Raw genomic sequence first — 20,200 nt, 5'->3', positions numbered from 1 at the left:
GATCAGTGAGCAGCAGGTTGGTTTCATGCCCAGAAAGAGTACCACAGATGCAATTTTTGTGTTGAGAGTGTTGGTAGAGAAGTACAGAGAAGGTCAGAAGGAGCTGCATTGTGTCTTTGTGGATCTAGAGAATATGATAGGGTGCCAAGAGAGGAAGTGTGGTACTGTATGAGGAAGTCAGCTGAAAAGTGTTAGGGTGGTGCAGGACATGTATGAGGATAGTGAGACAGTGGTGAGGTGTGCAGTTGGAGTGACAAATGGTTTCAAGGTGAAGGTAGGGTTACATCAGGGATCAGCTTTGAGCCCTTTGTTAACAATGGTGATGGATAGGTTGACAGATGAGGTCAGGCAGGAGGCTCCATGGACCATGATGTTTGCAGATGACATTATAATATGTGGTGAGAGTAGAGAGCAGGTGGAAGAGAATCTGGAGAGGTGGAGGTTTGCACTGGAGAGGAGAGGAATGAAGGTCAGTAGAGACAAGACGGAAAACATGCGTGTGAATGAGAGGGAGGCAGGTGGAAAGGTGAAGATGCAAGGAGTAGAGGCCGTAAAGGTGGATGACTTCAAATATCTTGGGTCAACCATACAGAACAATGGACAGTGCAGAAAAGAGGTGAAGAGGGTGCAGGCAGGATAGAGTGGGTGGAGACGGATGTCAGGGATGATGTGTGACAGAAGGATAGCAGCAAGAGTGAAAGGGAAGGTTTACAAGACAGTAGTGCGTCCTGCTATGATGTATGGTTTGGAGACTGTGGCTCTGTCTAAAAGACAGGAGGCTGAGCTGGAGCTGGCGGAGATGAAGATGCTGATACTTTCGTCGGGAGTGACAAGGATGGATAAGATTAGAAATGAGCAGATCAGAGGGACAGTGAAGGTGGAGCAGTTTGGAGATAAAGCCAGAGAGGCCAGTTTGAGATGGTTTGGATATGTGTTGAGGAGGAATAGTGGATATGTTGGTCAAAGAATGTTGGAGATGGAGCTGCCGGGTAGAAGGAGAAGAGGCAGACCTCAGAGAAGGTTTATGGATGTAGTGAAGGTGGACATGGAGATGGTTGGTGTAAAAGTAGAGGAGGCAGTGGATAGGGCAAGATGGAGGCAGATGATCTGCTGTGGCGACCCCTAAAGGGAGCAGCCGAAAGAAGAAGAAGCATGCAGAAAGGCATATAACACAAACTCGCAGGAAGCTCGAAGCCTAGTCCTTTCTACTACTGGGTTTTGTTATTATATTACTGAGACGTCTACTCATCTGCTATTAATAAGGAGCTCCTGAGGTTGGTGGATTATAGATCTACTTTCTCACTGGGTGCTCTGAAAAATAAAAACAAGCATTTAAGCTGAGTTTTAACCAGTTAACAGCAAGAATATATCTTTTTCTCTGTTATTTCAAAAGCAGACAGGTACATTTCTCAGCGCAATGAAGGACCATTTAAGATTTCAAACAAGATGCTTTTTCTAGTTAGCACAGCTAATACGAACAGCCATGAGCTAGGCTAACTTTGGGAGCTGCTGGCTTGCAGTCAAAACCCTTAGATGTTAAGTTATAGTCTATTAAAAGCAGCATTAGATAATGATCAAATCAGCTGGCCAGCCAGGACGTGGGGAAGGTTTGGACTCACTGCAAAAATGTCATTCCTACCAGAGACAGTGGCCGATCTCTGCTTTGTAGTCGGCCTATTAAAAGTGGGATGCCCACCTGTTTGTTTAGGTAGTTTATATTTTCCTTACTTGCTACGTCATAACAGGCTATAGCCTAATGCTGAGAGCAGTGCTGTTGTATATATTCCAACTCTTCTGTCTTATACATATATACACTTATACCATGAAAAAGTACTATTTTTACAGTCAGAGCAAATGGTTTCAGGTTCTCATAGAGAATGTAAGATAAAGCAAGGAGAACATGAGGAAGCACAGTTTTAAAACAATCATTTCAAATACTGAAGGAAAATATGTTTTGCAACACCTTTACCGCCTAAATAACCGCCTATGGCACCTTTAGCAGCAGCAACTGCAACCAAACACTTCCTATAAATGCAGACTGGTCAAACATGAGCATGTTTTATTTCATCAACCCCAAGAGGAAGTCTTGTCAATTCTGTCTACAAACTGCTGAAGTCTATGGATGCAATTTCCTTCATTAACATATGTTCTTCAGTGAGGTGTTTGTGCTAAACCCTTAATTCAGTGCTTGCAGAAGCCTCTTTGGCAGAAATTACAGCTGCAAGTCCTCTTAGATACATGTCTAAAAGCTTTGGGTAGTTTATCCTTTTTATGGCAGATCCTCTCCGGCCCTATCAGGTTGGATGTCGTGTTGAAAGGTGAACTGGAGGAGGATGTATTTGGATGTAGTCAACTTCAGCGCTATAAAACCACCCATTCTTTCTCATTGTATCAGTAAAAATACTATGCTGTATATTTGTATTCAAACCATAAAGAATTACACAACCTGATCAGCCATCTGAATCTGTTTAAATACAAAGAGCATGAATTATGTTTTAAAAACATCATTATCATCACTCCACTGATAGACATTGATGTGACACTCATGTTTTGGTTTCTGACCATTACTTGAAACTACTGAAAGGGAAATCTGATTTAAACACAACAAAAAGCAGCATTGCAAGCAAAGAAAGTACTACCTTGTGGTAGGATAGAAGAAGAAGAAGAGGAAGAGCTATTATTATTATTATTATCATTATGGTAATAAGTGGTAGTCATAGTAGAAGTGATGAACTAACAATTACACACACTTCTCTGGGCCCGAGCTCATCTGAGATTCCACAAAGTGGAAAAGTGTCCTGTTGTCTGACGAGTCCACATTTCAAATTGCTTTTGGAAATCATGGACGTTGTGTCCTCCAGGCCAAAGAGGAAAAGGACTGTCCAGACTGTTGTCAGTGCAAAGATCAAAAGCCAGCATCTCTGATGGTGTGGGGGGTGTTAGTGCCCATGGGTAACTTGCACATCTGTGAAAGCACCATTAATGCTGAAAGGTACATACAGGTTTTGGAGCAACATATGCTGCCATCCAAGCAACGTCTTTTTCAGGGATGTCCCTGCTTATTTCAGCAAGACAATGCCAAGCCACATTCTGCACGTGTAACAACAGCGCGGCTTCAGAGTAAAAGAGTGTGGGTACTAGACTGGCCTGCCTGCAGTCCAGACCTGTCTCCCATTGAAAATGTGTGACGCAGTATGAAGTGCAAAATACGACAACGGAGACCCCGGACTGTTGAGCAACTGAAGTTGTACATCAAGCAAGGCTGATGTGTTTTGTTGACCTGAATGCTTCATTACAGTTGTTGCTCTCAGGGCAGTCGCAATGTGGCAAAATCAGTTTTTTTCAGTTAGGCTGTAAAAGCTTGACCTGCCGGAGTCTCTGCTGCTATCTGTTAACACTGTATACTGTAATCACTCTGAATTAACAGAACTAACCACCTGTATGTTTCTTTGCTGAGCTGAACAACTGCCCATCCTGTGTGTCTGTGTGACGGTCGGACAGATTGGCAGACGCTCGCAGGTAAAGTGCGATGACTTTAATGATCCACTCAGTCCAAAGGGAAAAACACAACTCACAGTATAATATCCAGTCCAGTAATCAATAACAAGAAACCATCCGAAACAGGGCAACAGTATCCAAGGGGCAAAAACACAAATCATACTCGGGAAAATACGTCCAAGGTTCGATACACAAAATATACAGAATAGCAGAATCATAGAACGCTCAGTGATTGTCTAAACAATACTTTGGAGTTTTCAAAGGCTGAGTCCCCTATCACATGATCGATCACATGGTCTCCCTTAGCACTCTGGGAGATGAAGTCCCGCTCCTTCGCAGAATGCATGACAGTACCCCCCCAAAAGAGTCCGGGCGGACCCGAAGACGGGGACGACCAGGACGACCATTCCCACCACCACCGGACGAGGCCCGGGTCTTCATTAACTTCATTAATCTTCTTGACTACTTTATAAGGATCTATATATTTGGGAGACAGCTTGCGACAACTTCCCTCAGTTAGTCGCAAGTTCTTGGTGGCCAACCACACCCGATCCCCTGGTTCGTATGTAGGAGTTGGCCCTCGATGCTTGTCTGATTGTTCCTTGTGTCGGCGGATGGCTCCTTCTATTCTCTGATGTGTCTGCTCCCAGACTTGTTCACTTCTCTTCATCCACTCGTCCACTGCTGGAACATCAGTTCGGGTTCCGGTCCATGGTGTGACCGGTGGCTGATAGCCTAAAATACACTGGAAAGGCGTTAAACCTGTAGCAGAACTGATTAAGGAGTTCTGTGCCATTTCCGCCCAGAGCAAATACTTTGACCAGTCTACTGGGTTGTCTAGACAGAACAGCCTTAGGAATTTCCCCAGCTCCTGGTTGACCCGTTCACATTGTCCGTTGGATTCCGGATGGTAACCCGAGGATAGACTAAGTGAAACCCCCAAGTGTTCAAAGAATGCAGTCCATACCTTAGACGTGAACTGTGGTCCTCTATCGGAGACTATGTTTTCAGGGATCCCGTAAAACCGGAACACTAACTGGAATAAAGTTTCAGCAGTTTGAAAGGCACTAGGAAGGGCTTCAAAGGGTATAAACCTTACTCCTTTAGAAAATCGGTCTACCACTGTCATAATAGTGGTAAAATTCTGCGATCTGGGCAAGTCCGTCACAAAATCCAGAGCTACGTGCGACCATGGTCTGTTAGGGATCGGTAGGGGTAACAGTGTCCCCGCTGGTAACGTCTTTGGCATTTTACATTGAGCACAAACGGAGCACGATGCCACAAAGGAGTGAATGTCTTGGAGCATGGTTTCCCACCAATATCTATTGACCAAGAGTTGCTGTGTCCGAGTCTCACCTGGGTGCCCTGATGTCAAAGAGGAGTGTGCCCATGTGATGAGCTCTGCTCGGAAAGATGGGGGAACATATAGCTTCTCTGGGGGACACTGCTCAGGTATAGTAACCTGTGATAGGGCCTCCTCAATCTCTTCATCTATCCTCCAACGAATGGATGAGATTCTAACTTCTGGGGGAAGAATCGGATGTGACCGTTTTTCAGGGTCCAGAATACCTCCAGTGGAAAACTTCCGAGACAGAGCATCGGCTTTTGTGTTGCAGGTCCCCGGTCTACAGGTTATGCTAAATCGGAAGCGCGAGAAAAACAAAGTCCACCTAGCCTGTCGTGCATTCAATCTCTTGGCTGTCCTAAGATACTCTAAATTCTTATGGTCAGTTGAAACCGTGAATGGATGATTGGCACCTTCTAGCCAGTGTCGCCATTCTTCCAGTGCTAGTTTAATGGCTAGTAATTCTCGATCCCCGATTCCGTAATTTCTCTCCATTGGGGACATCTTATGGGAATAGAACGCAATGGGGAGTAACTTCATTGGAGACCCAGTACTCCGCGATAGAACAGCCCCTACTCCTGTTTCTGAAGCATCTACTTCTACCACAAATGGCTGTTCTGGATCCGGATGTGTTAAAACCGGGGCATTAGTAAAGGCCGTTTTAAGGTTTTGGAATGCCTTTTCTGCATCCTCATTCCAGGCTAATTTCTTGGGATTTCCTTTTAGCAAAGAGGTCAGAGGGGCGGCGATAGTACTATAATTTCTAATAAACCTACAATAAAAATTGGAGAATCCCAAAAACTTCTGCAACTCCTTTACAGACTTGGGTTGTGGCCAATCCAATACTGCTTCAACCTTGGGATGTCCATTACAATTCCTTGTGGACTAATAATATACCCCAGAAACGCGACCGAACGCAAATGAAATTCACACTTCTCTCCTTTTAGGAACAAGTTATTTTTTAACAATCTTTTCAATACCTCTCTGACGTGGGATACATGGGTTTCCCAGGAGGGGGAATATACCAAAATATCATCAAGGTATGCTATCACGAATTTACCTAACATGTCTCTAAGGACATCATTTATGAATGCCTGGAAGACAGAGGGGGCGACAGAGAGTCCGAAAGGCATAACCAAATATTCATAGTGCCCCCTAGTGGTCACGAAGGCAGTCTTCCATTCATCACCTTCTTTCACCCTTACCAAATTATACGCGCTCCAGAGGTCAAGTTTGGTAAAGTACTGCGCATCTTGGAGCTGTTCTAGTGCTACTGGAACTAAAGGCAAAGGGTATGGGTAGGCCTTAGAGATCTGATTGAGTGCTCGGTAGTCTATACAGGGCCTTAAGCCCCCATCTTTCTTCTTGATGAAGAAGAAACTTGAGGCTATCAGAGAGGTGGAAGGCCTGATAAAACCTTGTTCCAGAGCTTCATTGATATACACATCCAGAGCTTTTTGTTCTTCTTGCGTTAGGGGATATATTCGGGCTTTGGGCAGTATTGGCTCTGAAACCAATTCAATGGCACAATCATAAGGTCTGTGGGGTGGCAGTTGGGTGGCGTTTTTCTTTTCGAACACTTCCTTTAAATCCAGATATTCAGAACGAATACAAAACGTAGAATTCGAATCAGGGCTTTCAATGGTTGTGGACCTGAGAGAAAGGGACGGCATACCAATACAATTTTGCACACAATAGTCTGACCATTTTGTTACAGTACGCTCTGTCCAGGAAATTGTAGGATTATGTTTCTCCAACCATGGAAGTCCCAAAATCACTTCAAAATCTGATTGCTCCAATATGAGAAACAATAGGTTTTCAGAATGGAGAGCACTGACTTGCGTTTTGATGGGGATAGTGGCCTGGGTGATGGGGCTAGGCCCCACAGGATCGCCATCCAAAGCAGTAACTTTAAGGGTCTGTTGTAGGTTCTGTACAGGGATCTGTAGCTTCTTCACAATCCAAGTATTGATGAAATTCCCCTCAGCTCCTGAGTCGATCAATCCTGAAATGATAATATTATTATGGTGAAGGCACAACCGCACCGGTAGTAGAACTGATTTGGAGACCAACCCCTTTGTGGGTATACTCACCACATTAGCACGCGAAGTAAACTCTGCGTGCTTTCCAGGGGTCGGCGCCTTGCTTTGAGAGGTCCTCCTGCGACACTCTCTTATACGATGACAGGGTTGCCCACAGAACAGACATAAATGATGGGAGAGACGATGTTGTCTCTCCTCTTGTGATAATCGGGATGAGTCACACAGCATGGGTTCAGAGCTTTCTGTAGGTTCCCTTCTCAATTGAAAATGGTGAGATGTGCTTTTGGGGTTCCTGAAATTTTCTTTCTTCTTACGGGAGTTCAATAAGTGATCTAACTTTATTGGCAATGATATTAACTGATCCAAACTTAAATCTTCATCCCTGCTAGCAAGTTCATTAAGAATTTCTGGTTTCAATCCTTGCCTGAATGTCACCAAAAGGGCAGCTTCATTCCAGCCACTGCTGGCAGCGAGAGTTCTGAACTCTAAGGTGTACTCTACCACAGAATGTGATCCCTGTCGTAACTGGGCTAAACGTTCTCCACTCACTTTTCCCTCATAGGGGTGATCAAAAACGAGTCTGAATTCCTTCAAAAAACGTGCATAGGTCCAGTTACTAAACAAGGACCAGCTAGCAGTAGCCCAGTCTAATGCTTTACCAGCTAGTCTTGATACCACAAACGATATTTTTGCTTGGTCTCTAGCGACGGGTGAATTATCAAAAAACACTGAGCATTGTAACAGGAAACCTCTACACTGATCCGGATCGCCTGAAAATTTATCGGGCTTACTAACCGGAAATGTAGTTTGTGGAGTAGCAGCGGCTGGGGAAGTAGGTGCGAGCACCGCCGGCTGATCAGTCAGATTTGTGGCGTGGAACATTGACTGGACATTTCTTTGATGCTATTCACGAGCTGCACCAGCTGAGCTTGCTGTTCCGACTGTTGATTACTCAGGGATTCCAAAGACCGTGTTACTCCTGAGAGAACAATCTGATGTTGTCCCAAGAGTTGTCCCTGCTCCGTGAGCGCGCTTTGGATAGCGTCCTTCTCTGCCGTCTGCATAGTGGCGAAGTATTCTGTGACGGTCGGACAGATTGGCAGACGCTAGCAGGTAAAGTGCGGTGACTTTAATGATCCACTCAGTCCAAAGGGAAAAACACAACTCACAGTATAATATCCAGTCCAGTAATCGATAACAAGAAACCATCCGAAACAGGGCAACAGTATCCAAGGGGCAAAAACACAAATCATACATGGGAAAATACGTCCAAGGTTCGATACACAAAATATACAGAATAGCAGAATCATAGAACACTCAGTGATTGTCTAAACAATACTTCGCAAAGTTTTCAACCTGAATCCCTGCTTAAATATTAGCAGGGGATGAGCATCAGGTGAAGAGTTCAATAATCCGGTGACTGAGAGCGCTGATAGGTGCATGGGGAAACCACGTGACCTGTCTGAGAATCTTGGGGTTTGGAGTTTTCAAAGGCTGAGTCCCCTATCACGTGATCGATCACATGGTCTCCCCTAGCACTCTGGGAGATGAAGTCCCGCTCCTTCGCAGAATGCATGACAGTCTGATGCTGTTCTTCATCTGCATTGATTAAGTGCCCACTGCTCGCCATCCTTCTGGACCAGTCTGACCATGGAGCTTCTTGCTGTACAACACTGTGCAAACCTCACCTGCATGAACGGACCTCCTGATGATGCTGCATTTTGACAATCATTGATACTGCTATTCCTGCTTTTCCCATTTTGCGTATCTTGTTTCTGTTTGCTATCCAATGTGGACCAGAGGAGGATGGGTTCCTCTTTTGAGTCTTGGTTCCTGTCAAGGTTTCTTCCTCTTGCTCTTAGGGAGCTTTTCCTGTCACCGTCGCAACTGGCGATGCTTATGGGGACTTGCTGTTACAAAAAGTGCTATATAAATAAACTTTGCCTTGGCTTGAATTTAAACTGTAACTAGAACCTCAAACAAGCAACCACACAAATTATAGCAGTACACAAATTAGCATAATTTACATAATTTAGACAGCTTGTGGAAGTTATTGTTATTATTTAGTTTTTAATTTTACAATACATCAGCAAACAAGTTGAGGGGTCAGAAAAAAAAACCTGCTTAGGCCCCTCAAAAGGCTAGGGCCTGTCCTATCATTGAGTCATGTGACCATGAGCTGACGATTGAGTGTTGGACACTGCAGTGAGATTACTGCCTTGACCTCTCCTTTCCTCCACTTATTTGCAAGAATTTCTTTATGTAACTTATCAAATGTACTTAAACATTTTACTTCAACATAGATTCATGGTCCACTTATAAATTTATACATAATGTATCTGTTATTGTACATAATTCTGCACTGAAATGATTGCATATGGTTGTACATAATAGTACTACCAATACTGTCTTCAAGAATGCAACAAGTGTCTGGTATGTCAGTCCATACTTTGCACTCAAAAAGTTCTGAACCTTTACAAGATGCAGAGATTATTTTCATAAATATCTTATGTTTTTATACCCTTTCCTTTTTTCAGACATTTCTATTTGGACACATTGTGGGTCAGTTTCAAAAGGCTGCTTAGACTCTGGGAGGGCATGCCCAAGCATTATCTAATGCCCTGGAGGGCACCTGTGTCAAGTACTCTAGTGCTGCCTAGTGTCCTGGAAGGCATCGACAGCTCAGTGCCCAGCCCAAGTAACTACTGACAACAGTCACTTTGCTGAGGTGCAGCCAGTATCCACACTGAAGAGCAGGGGTCAAGAGCTCTCGTATCTGCATGAGCTTCCTGTGTTACTGAGGCTGTTCTATCTATCTGTGTTTAAACATCTATTTTGCTTTGCCTTCTATAATGTCATGCTTAAATCAGGTAGTGGAGGACATGTGCTGTGTCATTTTAAATGTGTACATATACGTGATGAAATCAGGTTGTAGAAGGGTAAACGGATACATTAACATGTTTATTAAGCGCTAATAAATCATTAAAAAAGGAACTGTGAGCTGAAGAGATGAAATCATCACTGTCTCTGCAACTACAGAGCTACACCTGCACGCCAGCTTATGTCTACTCGACACATCCTTCCTTAAAATCTAAATATGTCTGTAAGGACAGGTCCCACTTCTTCATTGTTCTTTAGCGCCCTTCAGTGGAGGAAATCTGCACTGCACATTCACTCAGTTCCTTCTGCCACTTCAAGCAATACCTGTATTGATACCATTCTGCACTCAGTTACACTTAATTTCCAAATTAATGTGTTCTTTTATATAAAAGAAAAACAAACTTAATTAATTCTCAATGTCTACACTTTATTTATTTAACTAGATCATGGTGCACTGCATGGGGCTGAGAGCTCAAGCAGGCACAAGTTCAAAGAATTCCACTTTAGCTCATCCCAAAATGTGTTTGAAACAGAAGGTCAAAACCATCACCAATTCTCCTGAAAGCCTGGTGTATAATATCAAAATAATGTCCCATTTTATTAAAATAATGGTTTATTATACCAAAATAAAACCATACCTTTTCAAAAATAAGTAATTACAAGTCAAAATCACCAGAATGAGAGAAAGATAAAAATAATTATCTTTTATGTGGCTGAAACAGGTGGTTATGTTGTGCTGCTCTTATGTTAATTATGAAGTGTTCATTTGCATAAAAGTCCTTAGTAGATAAGTCACTAAACTGGCCACACCCACCAGTGCAGTGTTGGTAGACTCAATAATGCCCTGTTTAGTAAATGTGCCCCACAGATGTCTATTTATTGTGTACCCCACACCTGCTCTATTTAGTGTATTTACCTGTACTGACCTGATTCAGCTCCAAATGGTCATCAATAGCTGATAATGGTGCTCATGTGCACCAACACTGTTGTTATTGTGATGTTGGGGGCTTATGATTCAGGTCTAACAGTTTATTTTTACAGGACTTTACTGACTGTCTTTATTACCTGTGTAATTAAGATTAAGTGCCCCTTATTAGTCCCACAACGGGGAAATGTTCACCTCCACATTTAACCCATCCGTAAAGTCAAACACCGCATGCACATTAGTAAGCTCACTTGCCCGGAGAAGTGGGCAGCCCTATCTGCAGCACCCGGGGAGCAGTTGGGGGGTAAGGTGTCTTGCTCAAGGACACCTCAGTCATGTACTGTTGGCTCTGGGGATCGAACTGAAGACTTTAAGTTCATAAGGCTGGTTCCCTAACCTCCAGCCCATGACCGTCCCTATATGCAGAAAGAAGAAACTGCGAAGCTTCTAATCTGAAGACTGTGGACATGTTTGTATGTTTTTCTACCAGGTTAATATGTACAACAAGCAGAGATAGGAACTCAAGCCTTTTAGCCTGAGAAAAAAGTGCATCTTTATGCAGTCATTACTGAAGTGCTGTTCTCCTGCCGCTTACACCAGCATCAAGTTCACTATGCCTTCAAATAATGAGCCTTTCATTGCAGAGAAACATTCAGTGCTAGATGCAGAGAATGCAAAAAAAGTCATTCAAGTGAAGTTTTGCATGAATTACAGATCACATTTTTTCATAATGTGTGTTTATGTGCTGGTATGACTCACAGACATTAGATATTTTGTGAATGCCAAGTGTTTATTATGTTTTCAGCAGTCAGAAAGAGCTGGGTTTCACAGAGATTCATTAGTATTTTTAAGAAAGCATTGTGGTTTAAAGCCACTTTTAAACAGAGAAAAGGGAAAGACGGAAGAAAGACGTTTTTGTTTGCTTAATCAGTAAATGCATTCTGAGCAAAGTGGATCCTCCTCTGTGGGGTTTTCAGGTTCTGGCTCTCTCCAGTCTGTAGATAAAGAACAATTAATAGAATTTACTCACAAGACCAGCTGCATCCTTAATGTTGTGTTACACTTAGAGATACCATGTATTCATTGCTGTAGTTCAGTTCTAATTCTGGAGATCCCATCTCCGCTCCAGGAGATCAACTGACCTGCACGAGTCTTTTAACTTCACATCTGTGGCAACTATGGCAAATACGTTTGACCACAGGAGTTTTATAATGGTCATTCAAACTCGTGATTATTTACACCATGATTCTAGTTTATGAAAGTCTCCATCAGCTTCTCAAACAGGCAGCTGGAACTGAACCCAACAGTGTAGGTCTCTGTAGATGAGGACTGACACAGATTTAATGAAGTTATACCTTTAAACCACAGGGAAGGAGGGCCTTGTGGCGATACCACACTGGTTACCCTTGTTCCTGGACATCTTGATGTAGCCTTTTTCACCCCATTTAACACCCCAGCTGCAAAACAAATGGTGGATATTTTTGGATTTTTGTCCTCTGAGTAAAGCACGTTACTCCACATCCCTGACTGTGATGTGACCAGGAATCATCTCTTTTAATGTTTGGCTGGTTTGTTAAATTACCTGTTCTTGACCAGCCAGTAGTCCCTTCCCTGCTTATCAGTGCCGTAACCAACAGCCAGCATGGCGTGACCCAGCTTAGTGCTGCTGCAGTTTGGCTCATCATACACACCTGTAATCATTCAGGTTACCAGCTTTCAATTAGGATGTGCAACAATTATCTGATAAATCAAATGGACTATTAACAAAATTCAGAGAAAGTCCTGCCTCCCTCAGTTACTGTTGCTAGGTGAGTCAAACTTTCAGTATATGCTAAGATAGTAATATCCACAACATGTGTGCTAACAGATTATTAACACAAATGAACATTTAAAATATTTTTTTTTTTTAATCCAACAAACGGGGAAATATCAACTCCACATTCAACCCATCCATGAAGTGAAACACCACATACACACTAATGAGCACACACACACTAAGGGGCAGTGAGCACACTTGCCTGGAGCAGTGGGCAGTCCTATCCACAGCGCCTGGGGAGCAATTGGGGGTTAGATACTTGCTCAAGGACACCTCAGTCATGGACTGTCAGCACTGGGGATCGAACCAGCAATCTTCCAGTTCCCTAACCTCCAGCCCCCGACTGCCCCATAAAAGCACACATAGGAGCATCTGAAACATTTTATCATTCAAAAATAAACTGGCTTGATGTTCCGATCAGATACACATCATTTCAGAAACAGAAATGGATTCTGGAATCCAGGTCTGAATTAACTGAGGGAAGTGTTAACTTCACATTAACCCAGCAGATCTGAATGTCTAATAAAGAGGAAATCTTAGCGACATAAGCTCAGATGAGCTAATGCTAAATAGTCATAGCAATGTTCATTAGATGTTAAGAGGGACTCTTTGTCTTTTATCTTAGGTTTGTCAGCAAACTTTAATGAAATAATACAAAGAACGGCATGTGTACAATGTTTATCTATACACAGACTGTATTGCCAGAGAATTTGTAGTGAGAAAAATTACTACTCAGTAATGTCTTAGTCCAAAATGAATGGGTTAATATGTAGCATTTGAAAAGTCATAGTTAATGAGTGCTTAAACATTTTTATATAGAAGAATACCTTCATTTCTTCAACACACAGCAGCATAATACACCGTAACACAACTGTTATATTTTCGAGAGCTTTTGATTTTGAGTTATAAGACTTTTCAGCACTCAGCATAGCTAAACAATCAGTGTTCAGTAGCAGTAATGCTGAACAATCAGTGCTCAGTAGCAGTAATGCTAAACAATCAGTGCTCAGTAGCAGTAATGCTAATCAATCAGCTCTCAGTAGAAGTGATGCTAACCAATCAGCGCTCAGTAGCAGTAATGCTAAACAATCAGTGCTCAGTTGCAGTAATGCTAATCAATCAGCTCTCAGTAGCAGTGATGCTAACCAATCAGCGCTCAGTAGCAGTGATGCTAACACAGCGCTCAGTAGCAGTGATGCTAACCAATCAGCACTCTGTAGCAGTGATGCTAACCAATCAGCGCTCTGTAGCAGTGATGCTAACCAATCAGTGCTCAGTAGCAGTGATGCTAACCAAACAGCGCTCAGTAGCAGTGACGCTAACACAGCGCTTAGTAGCAGTGATGCTAAACAAACAGCGCTCAGTAGCAGTGATGCTAAGCAGTCAGCATTCAAAAACAGTAATGCTAGCATGCTGCAGCCCAAAACCTGTTTGCTGTTGAAAGAAGAAATATAAGTAAGTTTCTTTTGCATTTTTAGTGAAATTCATCCTTCCATTTTCCAAAATTAAAGGATGGTCCTGGACAAGCCTTCAGAAAACATTTTAACTTCTTGTTTAGCTCCATTGACTCCTATTCATATAGGACTCGCTTGCGGGCTTCCTCTGACATTTTGCCGTGATGTTTTTCATATAATGGGAGAAAAAGGAAGTGGCCACCCTTAAATCTTTTGGTTTTATTGCCAAATGTGAGATGAATGTCAAATGCATACAGTCCTGTCAAATCTGGTAACTATCAACAGCTTACTTAACTAAAGGTAACTAATAAGCTAACCGATCTTAGCATTGTTCTGTCACCGTGAGCTGAATGAATTGTCATTGAGCTGTGTGCTTGATCTTCCAATGTTTTTTTCTTTTTTTTAATTTCAGGAATGAAAATGAAAAAGAAACCGAAACAACTCCAAATGTTAAGGATAGTGTGAGCCAGGCATTACACATTCCTTACTAACACCTTTCTATCGTTTCTCCTACTCCTGATGGAGGAAGGGAATGTTTGTGTTTGACTGAAATCAATCACTATTTTAGAACTGTGAATTTCCTCACGTATGCCTGAAACACAGAATATGGTAATGAGTAGAGCAGATTCCTGAGGGTTACCTGACACATAGAGCTGGAAGCTGTCTTTGGAAACATCCGCAGATACAGAAATAGGCCCAACTGTGGCCACAGCGTACTTCAGAGCGCCTTCTGTCTGCTGCACCCTTTTATAGGCGGAACACTTGGCCCTAGCTTTCCGGTTATTAAACCTGCACGGCCCTTCCTGAGGAAAGATGAAAACAGTCAGGATCAGCTAGTTCAAAGTTCAAAAACATCGGCAAAATTTTCTTCTCACCCAGTAAAGTTTTGCTCTGGAGCTAACAGCCTATTAACCACACTACTTAGCACTCTGCAAACCGAATGCCCAAATCATCAAATACCTGCTTGACTTACTGCTTTAAAAATGAGCAAAAATGTGTGGACAAAATAGCACTACGAGTTAGCATTGTAGCTCCACTTTACAGCATGCAAAGCAAACTTCAGACAGCAAAAAATGCCTCAGTTGATCAAATACATTTTGGCAAAAGGACAAATTTGTGTCTCCCTAATTAAATTATTGGCATCATTAACTACCGCAGCCTCACCATGGCCTGGTATGGATAGGTGTTCGCTGCCTCCAGGCCTCCACTTTTCTTGATGTAGTCAAAGGCCTTTAATGCAAGGCCACCATTACAGCCATGGTTTCCAGAACTCCCAGAACAGTCCACCAGCTGTTGCTCACTCAAGCTTACCAGCTTCTTTGTCTTCTTGAACATCTGACCCTCAGGGAAACATATATATAGTGCATACACATTATTTTCCACAGACACACATACTGTAAATGCATGCACACAGTTTGTCCCTCCAGGCCGCTACAGAGTTTCTGCTTCACATCTTCAGCACCAATATTCCAGACAGCAGACCGGCACATGATTCAGAGCAGAGCTTTAATATGATTAAATATGGCCACTTAAAAAAAGATAAGGAGCGTCCATCACTCAGTCTCTCTTCAACCTTTTGATGTTGTTACCATGTTTGTGGTTTTGCTATTGCAAAAATTTGCTGTTGCATTTCTGAATTCATGGTTTTCTTGAATTTGGTGTTAAGTTTCTGAATTTGCTGTTGCATTTTAAAATCTGCTGTTCTGTTTATGAATTTGAGGTCGTATTTTTGCATTTGCATTTTCAAAATTGCTGGAGCTTTTCTGTTTCTGAGCTTCTGCCAAAAAATGTTACATAGGCCATAAACATATTAGTTTTTTTAAAGTGTAAATTATTATTTTAAATGAAAGATGTAATATTCTTTCAATAAAAAAAACATTCAATATATATTTTTCAGTTTTAGTAAAGAATTTGCCACTGCAGTAAAGGAACATTGTAATTTGTTGTACAGAAGCAGATTTGATGTAGATTTCCCCCCAAACTTCTGTTTCCAACCGTGGAACTCCAGATCCTCCAAAGACATTCTGGCTGCACCGGCCACAGCCACAAAAGCAGCGACAGTAAGCAAAACCCTCATTCTGGACAGAGTAAGAAGTAAATTTAATAACATTTGAACTGTTGCAAATCCTACTTAAAATGTAAGTAAAGAACAGTTACCATTACCCGTATAACTTTATTTTGTTTTAAATTAAATGCATTCATGGAATGAAAGTAACTCAATACTTATGCAGCATTTTAATTGACTACATATTGACTAATTCTGCAGAGCTACCTTTACATTTGCCTAGACTCCTTACCCTTTTTTACAATCAGTGTTTTTTTTCTTTTAACATTTTCAAGTTTGCATGACCTCTGGAACATTCAAATTATCTGTGAATTTATGATGAAGTTTGTGAGAGAGTGTGTGTGTGTGTGTGTGTGTTTGTGTGTGTGTGTGTGTGTGTGTGTGTGTGTGTGTGTGTGTGTGTGTGTGTGTGTGTGTGTGTGTGTGTGTGTGAGTGTGTGTGTGTGTGTGTGTGTGTGTGTGTGTGAGCGAGCATTTATATAGTTTCATGAGCCACAACTGCCAGATTACTTCCGAGGCTGAGACGAATGTTGGTCCAAACTTTTGCCTTATAGCTCAGCTCTATCTTCACCACTACAATCCGGTACAGTGACTGCATTACTGCTGCCGCCTGTCCCAGCCTGTGGCCAATCTCACGATCCCTCCTCCCATCACTCATGAACAAGACCCTGAGATACTTAAACTCCTCCACCTGGGGCAAGTCCTTTCCCCTTACCTGGAGTTGGCATGCCATCCTTTTCTGGGCTAGGCCCATGGACTCAGACTTGGAGGTGCTGATCCTTCAGTGAGCGCTGGAAGCATCCATGCGATCCAGCCAAAAGAACAACATCATCTGCAAATAGCAGAGATGCCACCCCCCAGCATCCACACATAATGCCCTTACTGAACTCAGCTACGCCTTGACGCTCTGTCCATGAATATCACAAACAGGAGTGGAGATAGGGCAATCCTGGCAGAGTCCAACGCTAACACTGAAAGAGCCTGACTTAATGCTGAGTATTTGAACACAGCTCTAACTGTCTCACTGTTCTGAGTAGTAGTCCCAGTACCCCATACTCCCGGGGGACCTCCCACAAGATATCTATATCTAAAATATAACTATGGTCTCTGCAAAAGTTATGGCACATTTTATTCTATTTTTTATTTTGTCCTGCCCCAGTCCTACTACAGCTGATGTGAGGTTCTGGCTGTCTAGCTACAGGCAGAAGCTGCCCAGAACTCCAGCTCAAGTTCTCAGAGTTCTTCCCGTCCTTCACTCAGTTTTCCATTATACATATAAAATCCATGTTGAAGATATGGTCTGAACTCACAAGCATAATTAGTTTTATTTGCCATGTAAACAAACTCACTGTTATGATCACTTGATACCAACTGGACCAGACCTGTTTGTGCGTTCATGGCACATGCTTTTTACATGTTGGTGTATTTTATCATATTCTATTTAAAATGTATTTGAAAAAGCAACTGGCAGCCATATGTTAGAAATATTTTCTCACGGGCAAGTGAGTTTTCAGTTTGAGGTGTGTGTGAAGACACACAGCATTAGGATTACTAATACATGTGAAACCACTAGTCAGTGGCAAAACTTCAATAGGACAGCCACAGCAGACAATGAAATCATTACCCGCTCCTGTTTCTAAATAATCTCACATCAGACTCACCAAGTTTTCTTCCCATTTGTTCAATAGTATAATGTCAGTGGCACTACTGACCTTTATGTGCTGTCTAACTTCATACTTATTTTCACATGAACATTATTTGCAATACTGCTAAGCATCATCCAATATGTTCACCCATATATTTTATGTAAGATTACAGTCTATATTTCCACCAACACAAACTGAGCAATGTAATTAGAGGAACACTCCAAGTGTTTTTCAGTCTTTATCTCCTCTGTCTTTAGATTACAGTTGATTTGCATTGGCAAACGTTTTGAGCAACAATAACTTTTATGTATAAAAAAGAAAAAAAGTCAGCAGAAACCAATTTATTACAGAAATAATGTGCATCTGCTGAAGACACTGCCCACTTTTATAAAATACAAAGCCACCATCTCTGAACCAGGTCAGAGATTAGGGGTGATTACTGACTTTTAAGACAACACAGTGTTCTTTAATTTAGTACTGAAGGGCTGGTGTTCAACAAAGTTAGAGGATTTCCTTTTTCATGTTGCCTGAGAGCCATGTGTGCCCTTTGCCTTTTCAATCAGTGAAAGTTTCAGCAGCTTGAAACAAAAATACCCTTTGGGCTCCTCTGGGCCACCACCATCTCCTAAAACCTGATGGACATCATCCCTTGGCCCCAACAACTATTAGCTGCAGCATATTTAGACTGTGTCTGTCTTGATTTACTGAGGATGCCATTCAAGCCTGATCTCCCTAGCAACAGCCAACAGTCTCCAAAAGCAATATTTAGCTGGGGTTATGCTGCACACAAATGACCCAGTTGATGTACTTTAGGTCAGCTTTTAACACCATACTACCATGCCTCAAAAGCTAGTCAGCATAGTCCACCCACTTGGACTGAGCTCTCAATATGCAGCCGTGTTCTAGACTTCCTGAGAAATAGGCTTCATGCAGTCAGGATGCAATATGAATGGGTTGTGCTGCTCTATTGGCCAAAACACTAGAACCCCCCTGGGCTGTGTAATGAGTCCTATGCTGTACACTCTGCTAACCAAATATCATGAACATACACCTGCTTTAGTCTTGTTGACCACATATTAGAAGGCTTCATCTGTGGCTCAATGCCTGAGTAAGACAGGCAACATGTGAAACTAAGGCAACCCTCAAACACTAGAAAGATGTTTGGAAAAGGTCATTTAAGCTATCTTACAGGAAGAGGTATTCCTGCAAGTGGATGTTACACATCCCCCACAGGTCTATGTCACTTTCCCAGGCCAAGTGCAGCAGGCCAGGGACAGCAATTTGCCAGTATGTTGAAGCAGTGGGCAGCCAGGCCATTCACATCATAAATACCCAGTACCCAATGGAGATCTCATCTCACAGCTATGAGGAAATAGGAAGGAGTCTGGAAAGATTTATATAACAAGCTAGAACATTTGAGCCCTCGGAGAACCCTTGGGTCTCCACTGTTGATATGAATGTTAATGAATGCGTGTAAAAGTAATACAGTTCAACAGAAAAGTATAGTACATTTTGATCAATAAGTCTTACTCAAGAGTTTCCTTGGGCCAGTTGAAGATAATTGTACTCAGTATCTGCAAACGTGTTTAAGATTAGACTACCTTATGAATGTATAAGCGAAGTGAATTTAGAACTGTGAGAAAACATCATTGTATTAGATGTGCACCTATAGCAATTAGTTTGTTGATTTAAGCAATAATAATGGGTAATTTCATTGACACTGATTTTGTTTAGTGATTATTTTCTTAAATTTTTGAGCATAAGTTAAAGATTGTAAGTGAGTTATGACTATTTTCAGGTACATTTGTAACCTTTGTGCTCCCAAGTATAATCTGATTTATAAACATTCATAATTTTTGCAGAAAATGCTACAGAAAGTATTTGAAAAATTGTACAGTTTGTATTACTATGAATACTGTTGTTGTTGCTGTTGTTGCTAATAATAATAATAATAATAATAATATTAATATAAATAACACCTGTAATCATTCTAGATGAATACATATATGGAAAATCTTTATTATAGAAAGGTTGTATACACCTGTCTTATTAATATATGTCATTGTATTGAATTTCAACTGAATGCAGATTGTGTACTACTGTGTTGCAATGTTTGTGAACCTTCCCTCACAAATATTATCAGATTTTCATTTATCTCGTAACAACACATAGAGTACCCTATAAAATAAATATTACAGAAGGTGTATAAATACATAGTTTTCAGTTCATCTAACATTAAATGTCTTTTTTGGCAAAAATGTGTCAACCTTTGCTTTCAGGAACTACTGGAACCCCCCTAAACAGCAATGATTTCAGCTAAACAGTTCCTGTTAATATCAATCATCAAAATACCTTCAAGAAATGCAAGAAGGCCTTGCATGACCGCATCAAGTTTGTTCTACTTTTCCTATTTACATTAAGGCCTAATCCCATTTCTTTTTTTAATTCCTACCACTTGTTTTCAAGTGTCACCCTAACCCCTTGGAATTGAGTCACAAGTGAGTTTTCATTTTTTCTCATAACACTCTG

General features: G+C 41.7%; 1 protein-coding gene across 1 annotated transcript; it reads right to left on the bottom strand.

Moving 5' to 3' along the window:
- Positions 1-11,556: 11,556 nt before the first annotated feature.
- LOC108415456 (digestive cysteine proteinase 3-like) lies at positions 11,557-15,295 on the bottom strand. The gene is made up of 5 exons (XM_017688499.2): positions 15,125-15,295; positions 14,601-14,763; positions 12,273-12,381; positions 12,046-12,147; positions 11,557-11,685 (listed from the first exon to the last, which is right to left on the bottom strand). Exons 1-4 carry the CDS (start codon positions 15,293-15,295, stop codon positions 12,048-12,050), a joined length of 543 nt encoding a protein of 180 aa, XP_017543988.2. The 3' UTR covers positions 11,557-11,685; positions 12,046-12,047.
- Between the last annotated feature and the right edge of the window lie 4,905 nt (positions 15,296-20,200).

The sequence above is a fragment of the Pygocentrus nattereri genome, chromosome 10 (genome assembly GCF_015220715.1).
Source record: "Pygocentrus nattereri isolate fPygNat1 chromosome 10, fPygNat1.pri, whole genome shotgun sequence".
Lineage (NCBI taxonomy): Eukaryota > Metazoa > Chordata > Actinopteri > Characiformes > Serrasalmidae > Pygocentrus > Pygocentrus nattereri.
This window is presented reverse-complemented; position numbering and strand designations above follow the sequence as displayed.